The sequence below is a fragment of the Micrasema longulum genome, unplaced genomic scaffold, assembly GCF_059751315.1.
Source record: "Micrasema longulum isolate JH-2025_06_02 unplaced genomic scaffold, ASM5975131v1 h1tg000687l, whole genome shotgun sequence".
NCBI lineage: Eukaryota > Metazoa > Arthropoda > Insecta > Trichoptera > Brachycentridae > Micrasema > Micrasema longulum.
The window spans coordinates 3714-23878 of NW_028277883.1; the positions used below are offsets into that span (position 1 = coordinate 3714).

The following is a 20165-nucleotide window of genomic DNA, read 5'->3' on the forward strand; positions in this document are numbered from 1 at the left end:
TCAAGCATGATTTTCTGTACCAATAGTATAATAATATCAGAAGACCTAGAATAATTTTGCTGGAAATTATGCTTTTTTTCTCTGAAAATTTAGTACTGGGACGTGAAATATGTACTCGTATTTCATTATAAACTGTAGTTATGTAGGAAATTTATAAAATTTCCATATGACTTTTGAGCCTTTTCTTTCTATTGCTTAAATTGTCTCATACCCTTGCCCAACTTACCCCAACCATGTAGCAGGTTGAGCAAATCGAAAATTTCTCACATTCACGACAATAAAAAAAAAAAATAAAAAAAATATTCGAAACTAGAACTGAAATAGCTTTATTTTCTAAAGACGTTTGGAGCAAAACAAATTGCTTAAATTGTGCACAAAATAACACTGGGAAACATACAAGAAAACGACATAATATTAGTCAAAAATGCACAAATATAACACCAGACAACAACAACACTATCATATTGAAAAAGCAAAGACCAACACAGGACAGTAAAAAATACTACATAATGGACTTAAACACTACAACGACTTACCTTACTACTTGAAAACTTTTACTGGAGACAAATTTAAAATCAATCTGAAAAAGCACATGATGACTGAACTAACTAGACAAGACGAGACATAAATGACTAGACAATATTAAATTTCTAATGTAACCCTAACGGGTTTTTCAAAATTGTAAATAAAAAAAATAAATAAAAAAAAACATTGTAGTACCAAGTAAATCTGATACACCGCTAAAGCGGTTATGATGGATTAAATAAAAAATGTTCAACTAGCCCCGCCCCACCATACCATGCCTATACATGACATTACGCAGATGTTGTCTAAGATGTTTTGTGTTACAAATTTATGGAATTATTCCCAATAATTATGAGGTATGTTAACAATGATTAATATTTATCTTCTTTTAATGTTAGCTGATGTGATTTCAATGATTAAATGTGACAACTTGAATGTGGCTTTTAGGAGAAAACAGGGAACATACAAATGTTAAACAATACAAACGACTTTACGTTGGTTTTCAATTAAACAAAGGATAAATTAGAAATGGCGATAGCCGGTTTTGGAAAAAGATGACTCAAACATGAAGAATGTGTTTATGTAACTTCTGGAAATGTATAAGAGATAATACAAGTATATATTTATTTGCATTTTACATGTAATAATAAGTAATGAAATTCATAATTATAATGAGAAATAAGAAGTATTAAATTTGTTAAAGTTTAATGACAAACCCTTTAAAGTTTATATCTACATATATCTTAATACTTCTATTCAATATAGGTCCCCTGTGACACATTTTCAAAAGGTGCAATTTTTTAATGATTTCTTCCAGTATTAGCTTTTATTTCATATCCCACTCTCTTCATATAAAAGTGTAGATATTTAGTCAATTTTAATTTCTTGAAAATATAGATGTACATCAATGTTTTGTTTCATAATGAAAATATCATAAAATACCCAAAAATATGTTCATATACCACAGATTTTATCAAATTGAATGGTTTGGGTAGGTAGGAAGAAATTGCCTTAAGGCAATATGCCCGCCCTTATGCATATGTATGTATATAAAATGTTTAAATAAATAACTAAATGAACTAGTGACGTCCTTCAGAGTAGTCCATTTTTATTATAAAATATATATGATTTTTTTTGTATATTTTGAAGAAACTTCGCCATACAATTTAATGCTCAATTTTTTTCCGCGCGTATGAAAACATTTTTTGTATTCAACATCCCGAAGGTCTGAAATTTCTAATTATAAATAAAGTCAAAATATTACTGTGTTTTTATTTAACTTAATACTGTTAAGGTGATTTTCATAAAAATGGCGCTACATACATAATCTAATTCAAAAATAATAATGATAAAAATAATTAATAATTACATTTTTTAATACAATTTGAACTGTATTAAAAAAAATCCTTTTGCCTTCTTATAAAACGAATTTCGTTTGAAAATGCCTTAATGCCAAAACAACTGTCATTAAAAAAAGTTTAAAAATTCAAATCCCAAAAAACTCCCACTCGTTAAATAAAAATTAGAGCTAATCCATCTCTGCAATTGACCTTACGATGCTATAAGTAAATAATAGATACGACGGGTAGATCATATTATTTGATATCATCCGGCAATTTTGACAAATTTTGAAGTTCAACCTGCAATTTGATGACCATCACCTACTAAGGATATAATTTGTCATACGCCAACAATAACTTCACGGTCTTGTTTCCGGGAGTACTTGCATTGTATTTGCCTAACCTCAGATAAATCGAGTGGGATATTTAAAGTGGCAATTATTAAGCAGCTAATGCTTTTTAAAATGCTTGACTAAAGTCTGGATTCCGGTATTTTTCGCTAATTAATCTAATGATGAAAAAACATTGTTTACTGTGACAGTCGACGTCAGCCGTTGGCGTGGTCGAACAAATTTTGTAGCCAAAATAGGGTTAGGAAAGATACTCGACGTCCATTTTTCCGGAGTTTGTTTTTATAACAATTTACACGTTTATGCATAAAGGCCCAAGACACAAAATGGCAGGCCTCCAACGCTAGGTATTTTATATACTTATGTTTATTTTTTAAATCAATTCGAACCGATTTGCGTCCAGCCCAAAGTATTTCTCAGAACTGACAAATTCATTGATAGAGTCAAAGCACCAGTAAATGACCACCCCCCAGTAAATATCCATTGGTTAATAAAACAGAATATAATAGGAATTGTTACATGTGTCCTGTCAAAAAACTTTTAGAAAAAAATATACCGTAATACAGAAAATTAAAAGCCTACCTATATTTATTTAAGAAACAAAAAAATATGCTTTTAAAGAAATGCTTTTCAATTATATAGTTTCATGAAATCAATCATTAAGATCTCTTAACTGTTTTTTGTGAGCCAAGGTTATTATTTTTTTATTGATTTAATTTTAGGATTTATTATTTTATGTACGAGGGTTGTGTAAAAATAAGGTTCTCAATTTTTTCAGGTTTAAGGCATTTTTTATTTTAACTGAAAAATACATCATTGGGAAGCTTAGTTTCTTAACTATTTTTCAACATAACCACCAGATTTTTCAACGCATTTTTGTTAAAGACTAATCCACTTTTGGAACCCAGCTTCAAAGAAGTCCGCCGCCAGTCCGTGGAGGAATTTGGTGACCGCTTCCTGAACTCTTTCATCAGTCTCGAAACGTTGTCCACCCAAATGTTGCTTTAATTTTGGAAACAAGTGGAAGTCACTCGGTGCAAGATCAGGGCTGTAGGGAGCCTGTTCAACGAGATCCCAGCCAAAATTTTCGATTACATCCTTGGTTTGGCAAGAGACGTGCGGGCGCACATTGTCGTGGTGCAGTCTGACGCCTTTCGTCAGTCTTCCTCTCCGGCGATTTTGGATGGCCCTTCTGAGTTTTTTCAAGGTCTCGCAATAATTTTTCGAATTTATTGTGGTCTCTCGAGTCATAAACTCAACAAGCAGGACGGTCACCAAATTCCTCCACGGACTGGCGGCGGACTTCTTTGAAGCTGGATTCCAAAAGTGGATTAGTCGTCAGCAAAAATTCGTTGGGAAATCTGGTGATTATGTTGAAAAATAGTTAAGAAATTAAGCTTTTCCATGATGTATTTTTCAGTTCAAATAAAAAATGCCTTAAACCTGAAAAAAAATTGAGAACCTCATTTTTTACACACCTCGTATTTCAGTTGCCATGTAAAAAAAACATTAACTCGATTTACCAGATATTTATTTTGGTTTTCTCACCTATTGAAACAAATAGGTTTTTTTTCTGTTTAGACTATAATGCATTTAGAGGGTTTTATTTGTATATTGTCGATATAGTTGTGCTCCAAAATAAACCCAAATGGTCCTATAACAATATATTTTATTTAATAAGTTTTAAATACCAATATTTATGGCATTTATAGTTACATATTATTTTATATGAAAAATATGTCGTCGCCTTGGTAGTGAAAAGTCTACCACAATATAAAAGTTTTTAGAATTTTTCTCAAATTGAATAGGTAACAAAAAAACACATATCTCCTTAGTGCCACAGACATTAATTTATTTAGCTACTACACATTTTAGAATAACATGTTAGGTATTTTCCACTGCGGTTTTTTTTACTACCAAGATCATTATTATCTTTGTTACATATTGAACGATAGTATAATATTTTAAAAACACATGTTTCTTTCATAAAAGGGCCAGTTGCACGATAAAAAGATTAGTTACTTATTTTAGGTATTTTGACGAAAGTGCAAATTAAAAATAAACATTGTTTTATAATTTTTATGGTGCAACTGGCCTTAAATCACTTGATAATTTAAATAATTAAAATATTATGTTTAAAGTACTGATTGATTTATTTTGGTTTTCCAACGACGTGGATGTAGAAGGCCGGGTTTTTGACTTCGGTTAATTCTTGAAAATCTCCATAGGTTTTGATTTTTACATTTTTACCAAATGCCTCATGAAGCATTTCCTTAAATGTTTCAATTATGTGGGGATAGTAGGACAGCCGGAATTCACTGTAATATAAGAAAAAATATATTATTAATAAATAAAACGTTTTAACAAAAAATTGATATGCTGTAGGAAACAGAGTTTAAATTGTTAAAGAGGGGAAAAATAAAGTTTAAAAACCATCATAAGTATTTTTAGTTTTCAAAAACAAGAAAACTCAGAACAATCCGTATTGTATACAAAGACTTAAGATGTTTAATAAGTTGCCAAAAGAGATTAGGAATGCTGGGTCAATCGCTTTTTTTCGTGGGATGGCGATGGTTTTTGTTAAAAACAAACATCCATATTGATAGATAGAGTGTCATCGGAAAGCGTCTGGATTTTATAACAATGTTTTGTTTTTTAAACTGTTTTTGTATATATATTATTTATAGGGGTATAACTAGGTGTTTAAATTTTCTTTGTGCAACTATCTAAAAATAAATACATACATTAGAACAGTACCCGGCAGTAAATAAAATAAATCGGGCTTAAGAATGAGACTGCCGACTTTGTAGAGCGCCGTCTCTGTCCCAGGAGTTTGGTATCTGTTTGCATGTATGTATGACAAAAACGCCGCTCTACGAAGCCACAGTTTGCCAATTACGCCGGTAGTCTCTTTCATAAGCCCGATGTATTTTATTTAATGCCGGCTACTGTACACGCGTGCGCCACTCCGTACCGCAATTTACTTTAAGCCATTCACTGATGAGTTTTCGAAAGAGACATAAATTAAATGGGAAGATTAGGAGAACTTTCAAAAGAAAGTAAAAAAAATATATAAGAAACCATAAAAATAAATTTGATACGCCAAATCACCGCAATTGAGTACGATAGATATAAATTCATTCGATTAGGTTCGTACTGTAAGTAGAATCACAGTAAATCACATCTTGCTGGATGGTGTGATTCTATAAAATGCTGCGAACGCCCAGTTGCATTCCACCGGCAACACTACTGAGTAGTCCAAATCGTTAGCGTCCACACCGCGAACCCTGGGCAATAAGATCACGCTTTTAACGGTGTGATCGCAACAGATAACGAGAGGATGAAAGGCGAGTTTCTGGCGCCTCAAAACCAAAACCAACCAGCTAAGGGATGGTAACCCCGATAGAAAAATCCTCCAGAGAAGGCTACGGGAAACCACTCTGGTCACTTTTCCCCAGGAATTCCTAAGGCGAGTACATCCAACAGACAGTTGTCCTGGTTGCGGAATATAAAAATAGCGCGGGACAGGAATGTTTTCGCTGCAGTGATCGCCACCATCGGGGGGACCCGACAAGGCACCGGAAAAAGAAAATATAAATAAAAATTTCGTGAAAATATTCAGAAAAAAAGGGGCTCGTGTAAATTAGGGTTAATCCTGTAGTCTGATAAAAAGTAAGAAAATCATAAAATTTTGCCATTTTAATACGCCGTTTTTTCAAAATAGGGGAATATAAGTATTTTAAACAATTTTAACGTAAAAAGGGTTTATAAAATATTTTCGAGTAAAATAAGTATTTTTTTACTAATTAGTAGCATAAAAATAATTTAAATGTTATAATTTTGAATTCCCACGAAAACGGCCATTGCATTGGCCACGCTCCGAATACATCACGGTTCATGTTAATTTTGAACTTTGTTTGTAACCATTTAAATTTTTATAGAACATCGTCACGGATCTTGACGTCACAATTATCAAGGCCAAACATATCGCGTTTTTTAAGGACATTTTTTTAGGTATTTTCTTTTTTGAAGTTATATATAAAAACATTTTTCCACAGTATCCACATTGACTTAAAAAATATGATTAATTTTTCTAAATCAATTTCATATATTTTTATCGGTATTTGTAGTATGTGATAATTCCGTACAGCGCAATTTAAAAAATAAAGTAAATAAATATTAGATAAATGCAATCATTTTCTAAGGTATTTCTGATAAAAATATACTCTACAGTTTCATATGACTAAAATATACTTTTCGGCCAGCAGATTAAGCCGCTTGAAATTTTATTCCAAACTTGGGTACATTGGAACTCATATAAAAACAGTATTTGAGTAAAATATTTTTCCTAATTTTGTAGACATCTTTGTGTAAAACAGTCGGTATTATTTACTTAAATCTTTAATAAAGAATTAACGTGCTATGTGTATATATATCCGATGAAGGCCTTGGTTTTCTCAGTGTTCATGTACGGTGTGGAGTGTTGGACACTGAGGGAATCTGAAAAGGAAAAAATCGAAGCTTTCGAGACGTGGTGTTGGCGGCGAGTGCTGCGGATTCCGTGGACGGCCAAACGTACGAATGCATCTATTCTCCAGGAACTGGACGTACGAGAAATACTGATATCCATGTTCGAGAAAAGAATCCTGCAGTTCTTTGAACATATTTCCAGGGGAGACTCTGATAGTTTGGAGAAAACTATTCTCCTGGGAAGTGTCGAAGGGAAAAGGTCGCGCGTCAACCGACAAGATGGAGCGGCACAGTCGCTGAGTTATCAGAATCATCACTGACGAATGCCTATAGAAGAGCACAAGACTGTTCCAGATGGAGGGAGACTGTCCACAGACGAGCCATGCCTGGAGTCAGGCGTAATCACCATCCTCAGATATGAGGCACGGATTGAAGAGAGTGTGTAAATATATTTATATATTTTTCTTATTTGGGTATCAAATATTTATTTCAAATCCAAAAATATTTAAAACACACGATGGAGTTTTAAACAGGACGCGTATGCTATGAATTTGAAATTGGCTTTCACCTTTCCGTTGATAAAAAAACCATATTCTTTTCAATAATAATGAAGTTCCTACCTGAGGTAGCTTTCTTTATTTTTTTTGTCAATTTTTCCCTCCTCTATAGAAGATGTATCTATGGTGTAGTCTAGCGTCACTAATCGACTTTTCCCGCTCACCAATAAAACGGATGTTTTAATATCTGTGGTATGGACGCTCTGAAATGTGAAATAAAAATAAGTTTTACATATTATTTTAAAAACCTTAAAAAAATCTCCGTTTTCGAACAATTATTTCTACCATTATTCTATACATTATAAAGAGGTATTCGACATGGTAACGGTTTCAGCTCTTTTACTTCACAAACGTTAAGTTACCTAGACTTCCATATTCCCTTGTCAAAAATGTTCTCCCTCTCTGTTGCAAACAATGTAGACAATAATGTGTATTTAATTAAAAAAAACACATTGATAATATTCAATGTTTCCTCACAAGTTGTAAATGGGAACGAAAGCATTAAAACAATAAGATAACATTACTTGATAATATAGTTGCTAGGGTCATATACACAAATAAACATTGAGTTCAAAGGTTATCACTATATTCAAGAAATAACTAGATCTTTTAGTATTATTTTCTGATGACTTAGAGATATGAAAAGCTAAAATAAATATTTATCTGTAACTATGTGTTTGAAATATTTGCAGACAATAAACAAAATATCACTTTTTTTTAAGAACCACCAAAAGGAAATCGTCATATGTTATCTATAATTAAATGACATCTTTCGTGCCAAATATGACTAAGATCGGGTTTTCATCCCGTGGCTAGTGTCGCAGATTCACGGATCAAAGGTTCGAGGTTCGAGCTCCACCCTACCAAACTTGATTGCCATTTTCTAATAGTGAGCAGATAGTCAGTTATTTACAACTCGTTGAAAATGGCCCCAAAATTGAAATATTTAGGTTATTCATAAGAACGCTGATATTAAAAAAAAAAACAATATCTAAAGTTTGAATTTGTCGTTTTCAGGTCCGAAATTTTCCGGGGTAATTCAGAGTCATTACCTATTATGTAAAGCTGACATGCAATTTTCATTTCCGTCGGTGTTTTTACACTGAAATATTTCAAAATCTCTGAAAAAGGGCCTGAACCGTAATACTGATCACTTTACCGTCATGTAACAGGTGGTCTAAAAACGCAGAATTTGGTGTACGAATGCAGTGCCCTATGCACCACAATTTATAATATTCTTTTTCTTGCAACTCAACACAGGACTTTGGTTCATTGAGTTAGAAAACCTAAGCGAGTTGTAATATTTTAGACGAATTATTTAAGGCGGACAAAAGCAACCTCTCCTGGCTCTTCTAGTGCTAATAGGACATGCTCGTCGGATGCACCCCCGGTTCTAACGGGCTTCCCCTTTGGATCTGGAGGTCCAGCGACGATCCGCGAATTTCCACTTAAAAAGAAAGCGTTCTTCTGTCATAAGTGGCGTCCGTCTACTCCCAACTGAAGGAACGCCTCAATCACATATAAAATAAATGTTTTTAAATGCTCTTTTTGATGCTTAGCAAACTCTATGGGAATCTTCCTCTTGAGGTAAGGTTTCTTTTCTTTTGTTTCCTGCAATCCATCAGCACTTAAAATCGTCTTGGGTTATCTCCGATCACCGGACTATGCAGTTTTTATCAGGTCATGGTAAATTTAATGAAAAATTATTTGTTTTCATTATTGTTGATTCCCCTTCGTGCCGCTGCGGGTATCCTAGTCAGTCTTATGAACACATCCTGTGGTCTTGTCCCTTTCTCCCTCTCTACGATTACCGAATGGAGCTTCTCGCTACTATCTGTGACTGTCGGATATACAGATCTGGAGGCTATCAAAAATAATTTCAATGCTTATGAAAAGTTTTGTAATCATTTCGGCGAATTGATCATGTCCAATCAATTTAATCCCAGTCAGCGAAGAATTCACTTCCCTTTTTTTTCAGTCCAATGAAGTGCATATTATATACTTCTGGATTACCTTCTTTTTAGGCTACTAGATTACGGAGAGCTCCCTCCCTCCGAACTTTTCCGTGTATGTGGGTACCGCCAAGGAAACTTATGTTCTCAGATGCCGTGTGCGGTATTTGGTGGGCAAGCTAGTAAGAACACGTGTTTACACAATATATTCATGATTGAATAATTAATCAAATAAATTATGATGTGGGTTATGGTCCCGTGGCTAGTGACAAGCGCTGACTCACGGATCATAGGTCGGAGGTTCGAACCCATTCTACCTCAACTTGATTCCCATTTCAACTCGTTCAAAATGGCCCCCAAAATTCATGAATTTGAGTAAATTATAAAAACGCAAATATGTTTTTTTTAACGAAAAAATAACGAACATAAATTGACGTTTCATGCAAACTTTTCATGAAATATGGACAATGAATTACCCTAGAAAAATAAGATAAAATAAATATCGTACATTGTAATAAATGCTCTTTTGGGGAGTCGAGCCACTTTCTGTTATCGAATCAAAGTTTCTATGGTCGATTATGAGAAGACCTCCTGGCTTGATGCATTTTTCAAAGTTGGCCAAAGCCTGACGCTGTTCTCTTTGGTCTCCGTACGAGTCTAAAAGATGGGCGAAGGAGTTTCCTAAGCAGATGACGGCATCAAATCCTCCCTTCAGCAGTGGTTTGATGTCATCATACAGTGATACCCAGTTGGCTTCCTCGATAGCTAAAAAATAATAACAGTAATAAAATTAGATGTTCTTTTTACATTTTATTTCAACTATGATTAATTTATTTTAAAAAATACAATTTGCGATACATTAAAAGGATAGGCGACAAAAAAGAAATTTGATGAACGGGCATTTGAACAAATTTTTCTGTCTGACAAACTTGTACTTGGGGAAGGATACATTGATAATGATTTAAAAAAGCGTTTTCATACTGCAAAGGAACTTTAATAATTATTATTTCTCAGATATTTGAAATACCAGTGTTCAGACTTTTAATATGATATTAACTTACTCCATTGGTCAAATTGAGGGTCCTTTCGCCTGTTCCACCTGGATTTCAGGGCATACTTGAGCATTTTATCGGAAGCATCTACTGAAGTGACATCAAACCCTGCTTCCAACAACATTATTGAGTCAACCCTGTCAAAAATATGCATTTGTAATGGAAATTAAAGCACCGCGTGTTTGAAACTTACAAAAAAACAATAAAGTAAGATAAGTAAAGTAAAAAAAACAAGTGCAACTAAAAATACTGATTATTAAAGAAAACCACTCGGTTACAAATTTTACACTTTTTGTAATTTTTTCCAGTTTGTACACAATTTTATACCGCATTGAAAATTTATTTGAAAAATACATTTATTACGATTTATGCCAAATGGTCTAATGTTTTAATCGTATCCGAGCCCAGAGTAAGGAACTTAAAGATAAGGGAAATATGCGGGGTCGAAGGTGGCTCTCTCGTTAGGTGGGGTAGGCAACGGAGAAGATATTGGTATGCAAATGTGAGAAGAATAGTCATCCAGACTCACTCATATTGCATTGCAAGGCCAACCCTAAGGTAGACGATTCCTGAACAGACCACCAAAGGGATGGATCGACAGCTGAAAATCGACCCCGCAGGAGGCTAAGCCCTTTTAAAAAAAAGGCCACTAGAAGGCCTTCACTAAGAAGAAGATGACATTTTGGAGGCGTTTTATGGTCGAAAATAACTGTGCAAAATCGAAATCGGAAATGCAAATTATGTGGGACGAACATCAGACCTATAATCTGGGTCAGAGACACTATCGCTGGACCACACCCCGTTCTATACAATATAGCAAATTATAGCGTCCTTTTTACTAAAACATTACTTCATTCGAAAACTCTGCCAATATTTTAGATTATAAAATGCTATTGAGCGTAAATAAATATGACTTTCATACCCTGTGCCGCAAGCAATGTCTAGGATTCTATGGCAACCATTTTCTTTCAGAAGTCCAATCAAGAAATTCTTATAATTTTGTGTCCTGGAGTTCCTATCTCCCATGAACACCTTCCAAACTTTAGCTGCCCTTCCATCAGCATACTGGTCCGCAACTCCTGCTGCGGAGATACCATGAGATCTACTGTAAAACACGGTGTCTGCCATCTCAATCGAAATTAAATTAGCTATGTGACTAGAAACTGTCTTCACAAATCTAAGGAGAAGACTGAATATTGGATGAAGAGATCTGGTTTAAATAGAAGAGAAATGAGTTACATCACCCCCTTTGACAAACGGTTAAATTTGACATAAATGATAAGTGTCACAATTAAGAGTGCCAATAAATATGAAAAACAGAGGTGTAGGTTAATTATTTTCTTAATATTTATTATAATAGTCCATAAAGCAAATACACTCGCTTTATAACTAGCGGGAATAAGTAATATGTATATTAGGGTGGTTCGATTTCAAATTTTTTGGAAATTGAAAACGGCCCTGTGCGGAAAATATGTTCTTTAGCCTACAGATTACGGGAAAAAAAAAACAAAAAAAAACATTTTTACGATAACATTTGCGAGACTGTTAAAGTTTAGGTATTTTTACATTTTCAGGTAGTATAAAAAATGATTTTTTTTGGAAAGAAAATTTTTTAATATTTTTTTTTAGTATTTATTGCAAAGATACATACGATAGAACATCTTTTCCGCATAGGGCCGTTTTGATAATTCCATTTTTTTTTCTCCATACAAGATCGATCCACCCTAATATATATAATGACTCGCATGAGAATATGGAAGTCAGGGTTTATAATTTTTATTTTATTTTATTTTTATCGAATACAAATTGATGTACAGGTTAAATGAATATAAATAAAAACTATAAAAATGTATAGGTTCATAGTGGGGCCTGCCATCCAATAATATGTATTTACTAAATTATACTGCAATAAAGCGACGACGGTTTAAACTATATAAAGAATAAATATACTTTATATTGAAATAAAATAAATATGGACAAAACAAGGAGATAGTGGGAAGGAAAGGAAGGAAATTGATAAGGAGTGGTGAAGGATGATTGAAGGAAAGTAGGAGTGGAAAATTGCATTTAATTTAATGATTAAAAGCAAGAAAAGAGACAAAACGTGTATTCTCTGTAATTCTAAATCAACCCTTTTAGTTTTCTTCTGTACCTATTATAATATGGAGTGTTAAATCATATGACATTAAACAACAAGATTAAATAACATTTCACTGTCTGGTTTAATTGGCCTGCATGTGTTTGATCATCCTTGTTTCTTCAACTCTTCCATGTGTTGATTCTTTTTTTTGAATATTCATAATTTGCTTTTCATACAGAAGACTTAATTTTACATTGTAGATAAAATTTAAGATAAATGTTAACTTTTCATTGTAACTCCACGAACCTCTAATCCGTGATTCCGGGACACTAGCCACGGATCCACAACCCGATTTTTCGATAGGAAAGGGGAAATAAAAGGAGAGGAAGAGAGAAGTGTTCAAGGAAATAAAAATATTTATTTACTTACAGCGTACCATGCGTAAGAAAACATTTTTTTATATCCAATTTCTCGTAGAACTGATATTTATATAATAATGATTATAGATAATAATTTTATACCTCGTTAATACATTTTTAGTATTTTCGTTTCTTATTTTATTGACATATTTTAGACCTTAATTTTGATAGGTAGTTTTAATTTTTGATTTGTAGATATAAATTAAAATTTTTGATTTATTTTGTTTTATATTTATTTTTTATCTTGTTACGGTTCAATTTATGAGCACCCACTACTTTTGCATTTTTTTTTCTAAAGTTTCAAATAAATTCAAGTACATGTTTATACTATTATTTATTTATTTAAATTTTTTATTCCAGTAAAATGGCTATAAAGTGCAGAGCCAATTCTACCATATGAACATATAAACATGAACATAAATATAAATATAAACAAAAATAAAACAATAAACATAAATATAACAATAAACATAAATTTAACAATAAACATAAATATAAACATAAAATAAAATTTTATATTGCAGCACTTATGGTGGTCTTAACATATCGCGCCATCGCTTGAACAACGGTGATTGGATCCACTCTGCAGTGGCTTGGAGAATTTCGTTATTAGACTTTTTTAGGCGTTCCCATAGGCTCCAGGCTCTTTGGCGAAGCAGGGCAGCGAAGGTGTTTATTCGTCCAGCTGTAAACATTTCAGAGGCACTGCAGTACCTAGGCAATCCGAATAACTGTCGGTATGAGTTGTTATACGCGATCCTTAATTTATTCCACGCTCCTTGCGTAAAGTTGTTCCAAAGTTCCGCTGTATACATGGACGTCAAATACGAAGTAAATATGATTTTCTTCACTTCGTTACTGCATTGAAAGAAGCGTCTCGCTAGCATAGAGGCCCTGACATTAATGGCTCTTCTCTGTCTCTCTATGTCCTGATCGTCTTTACAATTATCAGTCAGTATGTGCCCTAGATATTTGACTTTTGCAGTTACCATTAAACTGTTGTTGTCTAGGAATACAGGTGGTGATGGGTTCACGAACTCAGAAAGTGACGTCTTGTGTTTAAATATAAGTACGGCAGATTTTTACTATAATTTAATTGTATTTTTTCCTCTTTTTTTCTACTTTTTAAAACATATTTTAAACCATTTTATTTGGTTTTGTAGAGTTTTTTTTCTTTCTTTCTTCTAAATAGTTTTTTTTTTTCAATGCATCAAAAACAAAATAAATATATGTTAATTATTTTATATGTTCACAATATTATGTCGGTACTTTTTTATTCGAATCTTAATAAAAACTACTGTCTGAGCACCCAATGACAAACATTATTATTAGGGACAAATATTAATTTTTATCAAACTTTAATTTTTCTTCTTCTTCTTCTTCTTCTTCGCCTTCTGTCCTCCACTGCTGGATATAGGCCTCTTCCATATCCTTCCATTTTTCTCAGTCGGTTGCTACTTGCAGCCAATTTTTACCCCCTACAACAGCTATGTCGTCGGACCATCTTTTTTGAGGTCTTCCGACGCCTCGCTTATTCTCCCAAGGCTCCATCTTAAAATTTTAGTGGTCCATCTTGTTGGGTCTTGTTTCGCAACATGTCTTGCCCATTACCACTTCAGTCCTGCCACGCGATCCATGATATCCGTTATTCCGATTCTGTTCCCAGTTTCTTAATTTCTTATTTTGTCCTTAGGCTTAAACCAAGCATGGATTTTTCCATGGATCGCTGTGTGCATTTAAGCTTTTCTACATTCCTTTTTGTGAGAACCATGGTCTTTAATGCATATGTAGTCACTGGCAGTATACACGATTCATATGTTTTCCTTTTCAGACAAATCGGAATCTCTTTATTTTCAAGTATGTGCCTAAGTTTTTCAAAAGCTGCCCAACTCATTCCTATTCGTATTTGCAGTTCCGCCGTTTTTATTCTCATAATGAATTAATATTGTAATAACACGTGTATTTTATTGAAAAAGACTTTTAAATTATACATTATTTACGTTTTTTTATATGTTTTCTAATTGCAAGCAACAGTTGTTTAAAGTTAAATAAGTAAATGGAGATTGACACTCAAAAAATTCTGAAAATACTATTTAATAATGAAAATTCATGAACGCGTAACAAGATAATGAACATATATGAATTTAAAACTCAATTTTGCTCAAAATGGTCTATTAAACATACAAGAATTAGGGCAGTGAAATTACAAAACCCCGCAATATCAATTACAAAAGGGCCAATCAACGATTAGTCGCGTTGCATTTTGGCTGAATAACCATACATCGCATTGAATGGTATATTTTTTCAATCATTCCGGCTGACCGAACGATCGGCCATGATGTTTATTATGCAAAAGAAACTAGGATGACCATGGTTTTGGATGAAAAACGAACATCCACTCTGGGAGAAAAAAATATGAGGAATATAGCCAATGAGTATTACCCTTTTATACGAAGAATGTACCCAAAGACTCAACGGTGTGTGTTGTTATACCTACGGAACAATATTTTGATGTGTAATATGATGTTAGGTTAGGTTAGGTTTTTTTCCATTTCCTGCTAATTTATATAAAATAATTCTTGTTTCATTAAAATTAGCAGGAAATAAAACTTACCTAATCTAACCTAATTCGTTTATAATAACGAAATAAACATGTTTCCTTTTTGAAAAAGTGTATAGTATTATTATAGCTCACTATAATAGTTTTGAAATCTTCGCCAATAGAGAAATATCACATACGACGAATACCGATGAAAATATATAAAAAGGATTTACAATAATTAATTGCATTTTCAAAATCAATACGGATATTGTGGAGGAATTTTTGCATATATAAATTTAAAAAAAAAAAATTAAAAAAATTAAGCTTGATAGTTGTGACGTCAAGATTAGTGATATTGTTCTAAACAAATTTGAATGGTCAGGAAAAATAAACACAAATCGTGACGTATTCGGGGCGCGGCCAATGGAATGACCGTTTTTGCGGGAATTCAAAATTACAAATTTAAAAATATTTTTTATGCTACTAATGATTAGAAAAAAAAAATATTTTAATGGACAGACCTTTATTGCTTTAAAAATGTAAAAAAAATATATATTTCACTATTCACAAAGCGACTTAACGTGGGAAAGGCTGTGTTGACAATATAGCTAATCGTGGATTAGCTTTTTTACAATACGGTGTCGTTTTGTAATTTGATTAACCAACATATTTTATTTTAGCTAAAATGAAAATCCGGCTACAACATAATCATACTATAATATCTTCTGATAAATGATATATAATTTTTTTATTGATCAATTAATTTTAATTTACTGATCGCGTACTCTGCGAATCTTGTTAAACGTAAAGAAGAACTTGAGCATGAAAAAAAACTATGATATTTTTTTTCCGATTTTCAATGCAGCCACCACTGAACGAATCTAAGTGATGTGTTTTTTGTTAAATGACGGAGTTTTAGGTCAGTTTGATAAACTTAGTTCGTAAGTAAAGAAAAGCAACTCTGTCCACAGGCTTCCTGTAACACAACTCATACTAATTTTTAAGGAATAAACCATATTTTCTTGAATTGACTATTTGTTTTAACATAGTTGATTGTGATTAAAAAAGAGTGGTTTATTTTGTGTTGATTTGACAAAGCAAAAATGCTAATAAACGAAAGTTTTTTTAAACGTAAAAGAAAGTACAACCAGAAAAAAAAATAGTGTATTTAATCGTCACAATCAGTCTACACTTGTCGCATTGAAGTCGTGAGCTTATACTATTTAGCAAGTACTTCCATCAGCATAGTGTCTTTAATAATTTGGTAAGGTATCTAAAAAGAAAAACATTTATTCGATTTAATTCTATTTTTATTATTCAAATATACAAAAGTGTATAATTTGACGCGTTTCATCTTGTTCATCTTTTCTTATCAAACTAACTTAAATATTTACAAAGCTTCCTTATTTACTAATATTCTTTAATCATTATTTATTTACAAAGTTACACTCTTCAATTTATAAAAAAAAAAAACAATTTAAGATTATTTAATCGGAGCTATTTATTTAATCACTGTGCGCAAAAAAGGAATGAAAGTGATTAAAACTATCGCCAAGAAAATACAATTATAAAGACACAGGAATTGTAAATAAAAAGTGTTTTTAAAGGTGACAAAACTATTACTGGTAAAATATTAAAGGTATGTTATTTGTGATATCATTGACATTATATTAAAATAAATCAAATATTTTAATTGAACGTGTTATAAATTAATATCCTTGATACGCATTTGATTATTACAACAATTAGCATTTCACCCTTTAACGGAGATTTCAGACTGCTGAATATTATTTATACAATATCATGGTACCAAAAACATCACACGAATGCAATATTTTCTGAAATACATTTGTTGGCAGAGTAAAGTAAAGAATGGTCTTATTATATATATTTTTTCTAATTATATTTCGCGCGCAATTTTGGACGTTATTTTGGTAAAGGATATTTTTTTATTTTAAATTGTTTTTGACTAATTGTACATTTTCTCGTAAAATAATTTAAGCCACTAGAAGTTTGGGGCTTTTTCTTAATTTTTCTAAATTTCCTGACCCACATAATTGGTTAAAAACACATTAAAAATAAAATTTTAAAATTAACCAAAATTATGGTTTGACTCCATCGTCTTGAGTACAGTCGATTTATCGGAGATAAAACAGAGTCAAAATGATCCTAATGCAACAGCTGATATTGTGTTAAATAAGAGGAAATTTGATATGAATAAAAATTAAGCTAATCACCAACGAATAAACCTGATAAAAGATCAAGAATGTTTTTAATATGACTAAGTTTAAGTGAGTTTCGGTATATACATTTTAGATAAAAAATAATGGCATAATGTTTTTTATCTTCATCGTAAATTCAAAACAAATTAACATTCATCAAACAAATAAAATAACATACAATGTTTTCATCAACTTAAATTTGTTATTTAAGATTATAATATTTGTTTAGATATTATTTGACCTTATACATTACGAGAGGAGAATACAATTATCAGCAAAGGGACATGTGCAAAACAAAATACGTATTTCGTGGTGTCGCTAAATAAAAAAAGAAAATTTTATTTTTTTATTTTATTTATTTACAATTTTAAAAAACCCGTTAGGGTTACATTAGAAATGTAATATTGTCTAGTCATTTTATGTCTCGTCTAGTCTAGTTAGTTCAGTCATCATGTGCTTTTTCAGATTGATTTTAAATTTGTCTCCATTAAAAGTTTTCAAGTAGTAAGGTAGGTCGTTGTAGTGTTTAAGTCCATTATGTAGTATTTTTTACTGTCCTGTGTTTGTCTTTGCTTTTTCAATATGATAGTGTTTTTGTTGTCTGGTGTTATATTTATGTATGTCAGCATTTTTGACTAATATTATGTCGTCGTCTTGTATGTTTCCCAGTGTTATTTTTAAGGTCTCAATTTTAGTCAAGTAGTTTATGTCAAACTGGTGTGTTTTTTTGTACAGTTCAGTCGTAGAGGTCAGGTAGGGTAGGTTAGGTAATTATTAATTATTATAATTAATTATTATAATTATTATAATTTAGGGTAGGTAATTATTTATTGACAATTCTTGATGGAATTCCACTGTAATGATGTGATAACTTATATTTACATGTAAGTTATTATTTAAAAAAAAAAACTCATAAGTAAATTCATAAATATATTTAGAACAAAGCGGGAGAGCAATTAAATATAGACTGAAATAACCATTTAGCTTCACATAGATTAAATAACGATGTATCAAACTATGCATCACATTAAAATGAATAAAAATATAATTTTGACCAATCAAAAAACAAAGGACATAAAGGTAAAAAGTTAGATAGATTAAACATTTTAAAAATAAATAGGAAAAAAAAAAATAGCCATAGAATTTTCATAAATCAGCAGATATAATTCAAAACTCACCCTTATTAGCCCCCTTAGTTGGACCCTGTACATTGTAATAAAACAATAAATGTTTTTCACATAATAAAAACTTCTTTTAAAGTACACCGCCAACACATGATTCAATGATTTTTCTCACTCTGTTCCATTGAAATATTGCGTATTATATCTTTTTCAACTTATTTTTAAATGTACCTACACTTAAGATAATATTTAGTTTTATTAAAATTATCCTTACAATGTATAATATTAACCAGTCTGAATTAGAGGGTGAAAGCGCTAATTAGTCAAATAAATAATTGGAAGTGTACCAAGTATTATTAAATTAATAACTTATATGTAAAAAAATAATACTTTGTACTTTAAAAGTTATATCATGGCGTAAGAGGAATGTTGTTACCGACTCTGCAATAAAAAGAACCAATGAGTTTCTAATACAGTATTATTATTTATTTATTCATTCAAAACTACACTCGTTTAAATATTAATGAACTAATTATGGCTTTTTAGTATATGCCCATGTCAAGCTATTATAATTAACAATAAAAAATACATAGTATTTGATATTTTTTTAAATAAAAAAACATTAGCATTTTTATCATTTATCCAAATATTTCAATTTTGGTGGCCATTTTGTGACATTTGGTGACATGTGATGCAATAAAACAACAATCCAGAAAAACAAGGTATAAGTAACAAATAATAAGATTCCAAAGAATACAATACAAAAAAGATAATTAGATATAAATATTAAAATATAAATTATACAAATTTAGATTCATACATATTCAAATTAACAAAATAATAGTACGATTCAGTAGTATTGAAAAAAAACAAAATAATCGTATCATTGAAATCAATAGAAAAAGAAAAAATATTTAAAAACAAAATTGAAATGATAATTGAGATATGCTGTCTAATTATAATTATAATACATTACAACAGAGATGGACACTATTAGGTCGAGAAATAAGTATTTACTTCTCATGATGAAAGTATGCAGTACCATGGAATAAACTCTCTTAAAAATCGAAGAATAATGTTAGACCAGTTATTTTAATACAAATTAAAAAATAATAAAATTGATTCTCCTAACCTACTTGAAAGACTTCCATTCCGTGTGCCATCTAGACCGACAAGACAAAACCTTCTGTTTTACACAAAAAAACGCGTCAACAAACTATTTAAAACAAACTACAATACCTAGAATATGCGACCAATATAACAATAGATTTACCGAGGCTGATGTTTTTTGTGACAATGTATGTAAGTATAGGTCAAAAATCATAGAAGTTTTGAGAGACGCAGATATTTAACTTTATTATTATGTACATTTTTTTTCATTTCTTTTACATTTGATATATTTAACATAATTTAAATTATTGTATTAAGTGTAAACATTTTTTTGGTGTGTGCGTGTCCTACACTAATATACAAAGACTACTAGTACTACTACTACCATCACGCCATTTCCCCGTAGGGGTAGGCAGAGAGAATGG

The 20165-nt window shown here is 31.5% G+C and overlaps 1 protein-coding gene across 1 annotated transcript; it reads right to left on the reverse strand.

Moving 5' to 3' along the window:
• Positions 1–4041: 4041 nt before the first annotated feature.
• Positions 4042–11437, reverse strand: LOC148279655 (glycine N-methyltransferase-like). Its single transcript, XM_088229606.1, has 5 exons — positions 11169–11437; positions 10256–10383; positions 9703–9959; positions 7306–7445; positions 4042–4533 (listed from the first exon to the last, which is right to left on the reverse strand). The coding sequence occupies exons 1-5, from the start codon at positions 11372–11374 to the stop codon at positions 4368–4370; spliced, it is 897 nt and encodes a 298-aa protein (XP_088085732.1). The 5' UTR covers positions 11375–11437; the 3' UTR covers positions 4042–4367.
• Between the last annotated feature and the right edge of the window lie 8728 nt (positions 11438–20165).

What these genes read in the sequence shown, in the direction of transcription:
- LOC148279655 (XM_088229606.1), bottom strand. Translation starts at nt 11,374, where the DNA reads ATGGCAGACACCGTGTTTTACAGTAGATCTCATGGTATCTCCGCAGCA. An exon ending in CCCTCAATTTGACCAATGGA is followed by an intron (nt 9,960 to 10,255) that starts GTAAGTTAATAT and finishes ATTATTTTTTAG; the next exon opens with CTATCGAGGAAGCCAACTGG. An exon ending in AATAAAGAAAGCTACCTCAG is followed by an intron (nt 4,534 to 7,305) that starts GTAGGAACTTCA and finishes CTTATATTACAG; the next exon opens with TGAATTCCGGCTGTCCTACT.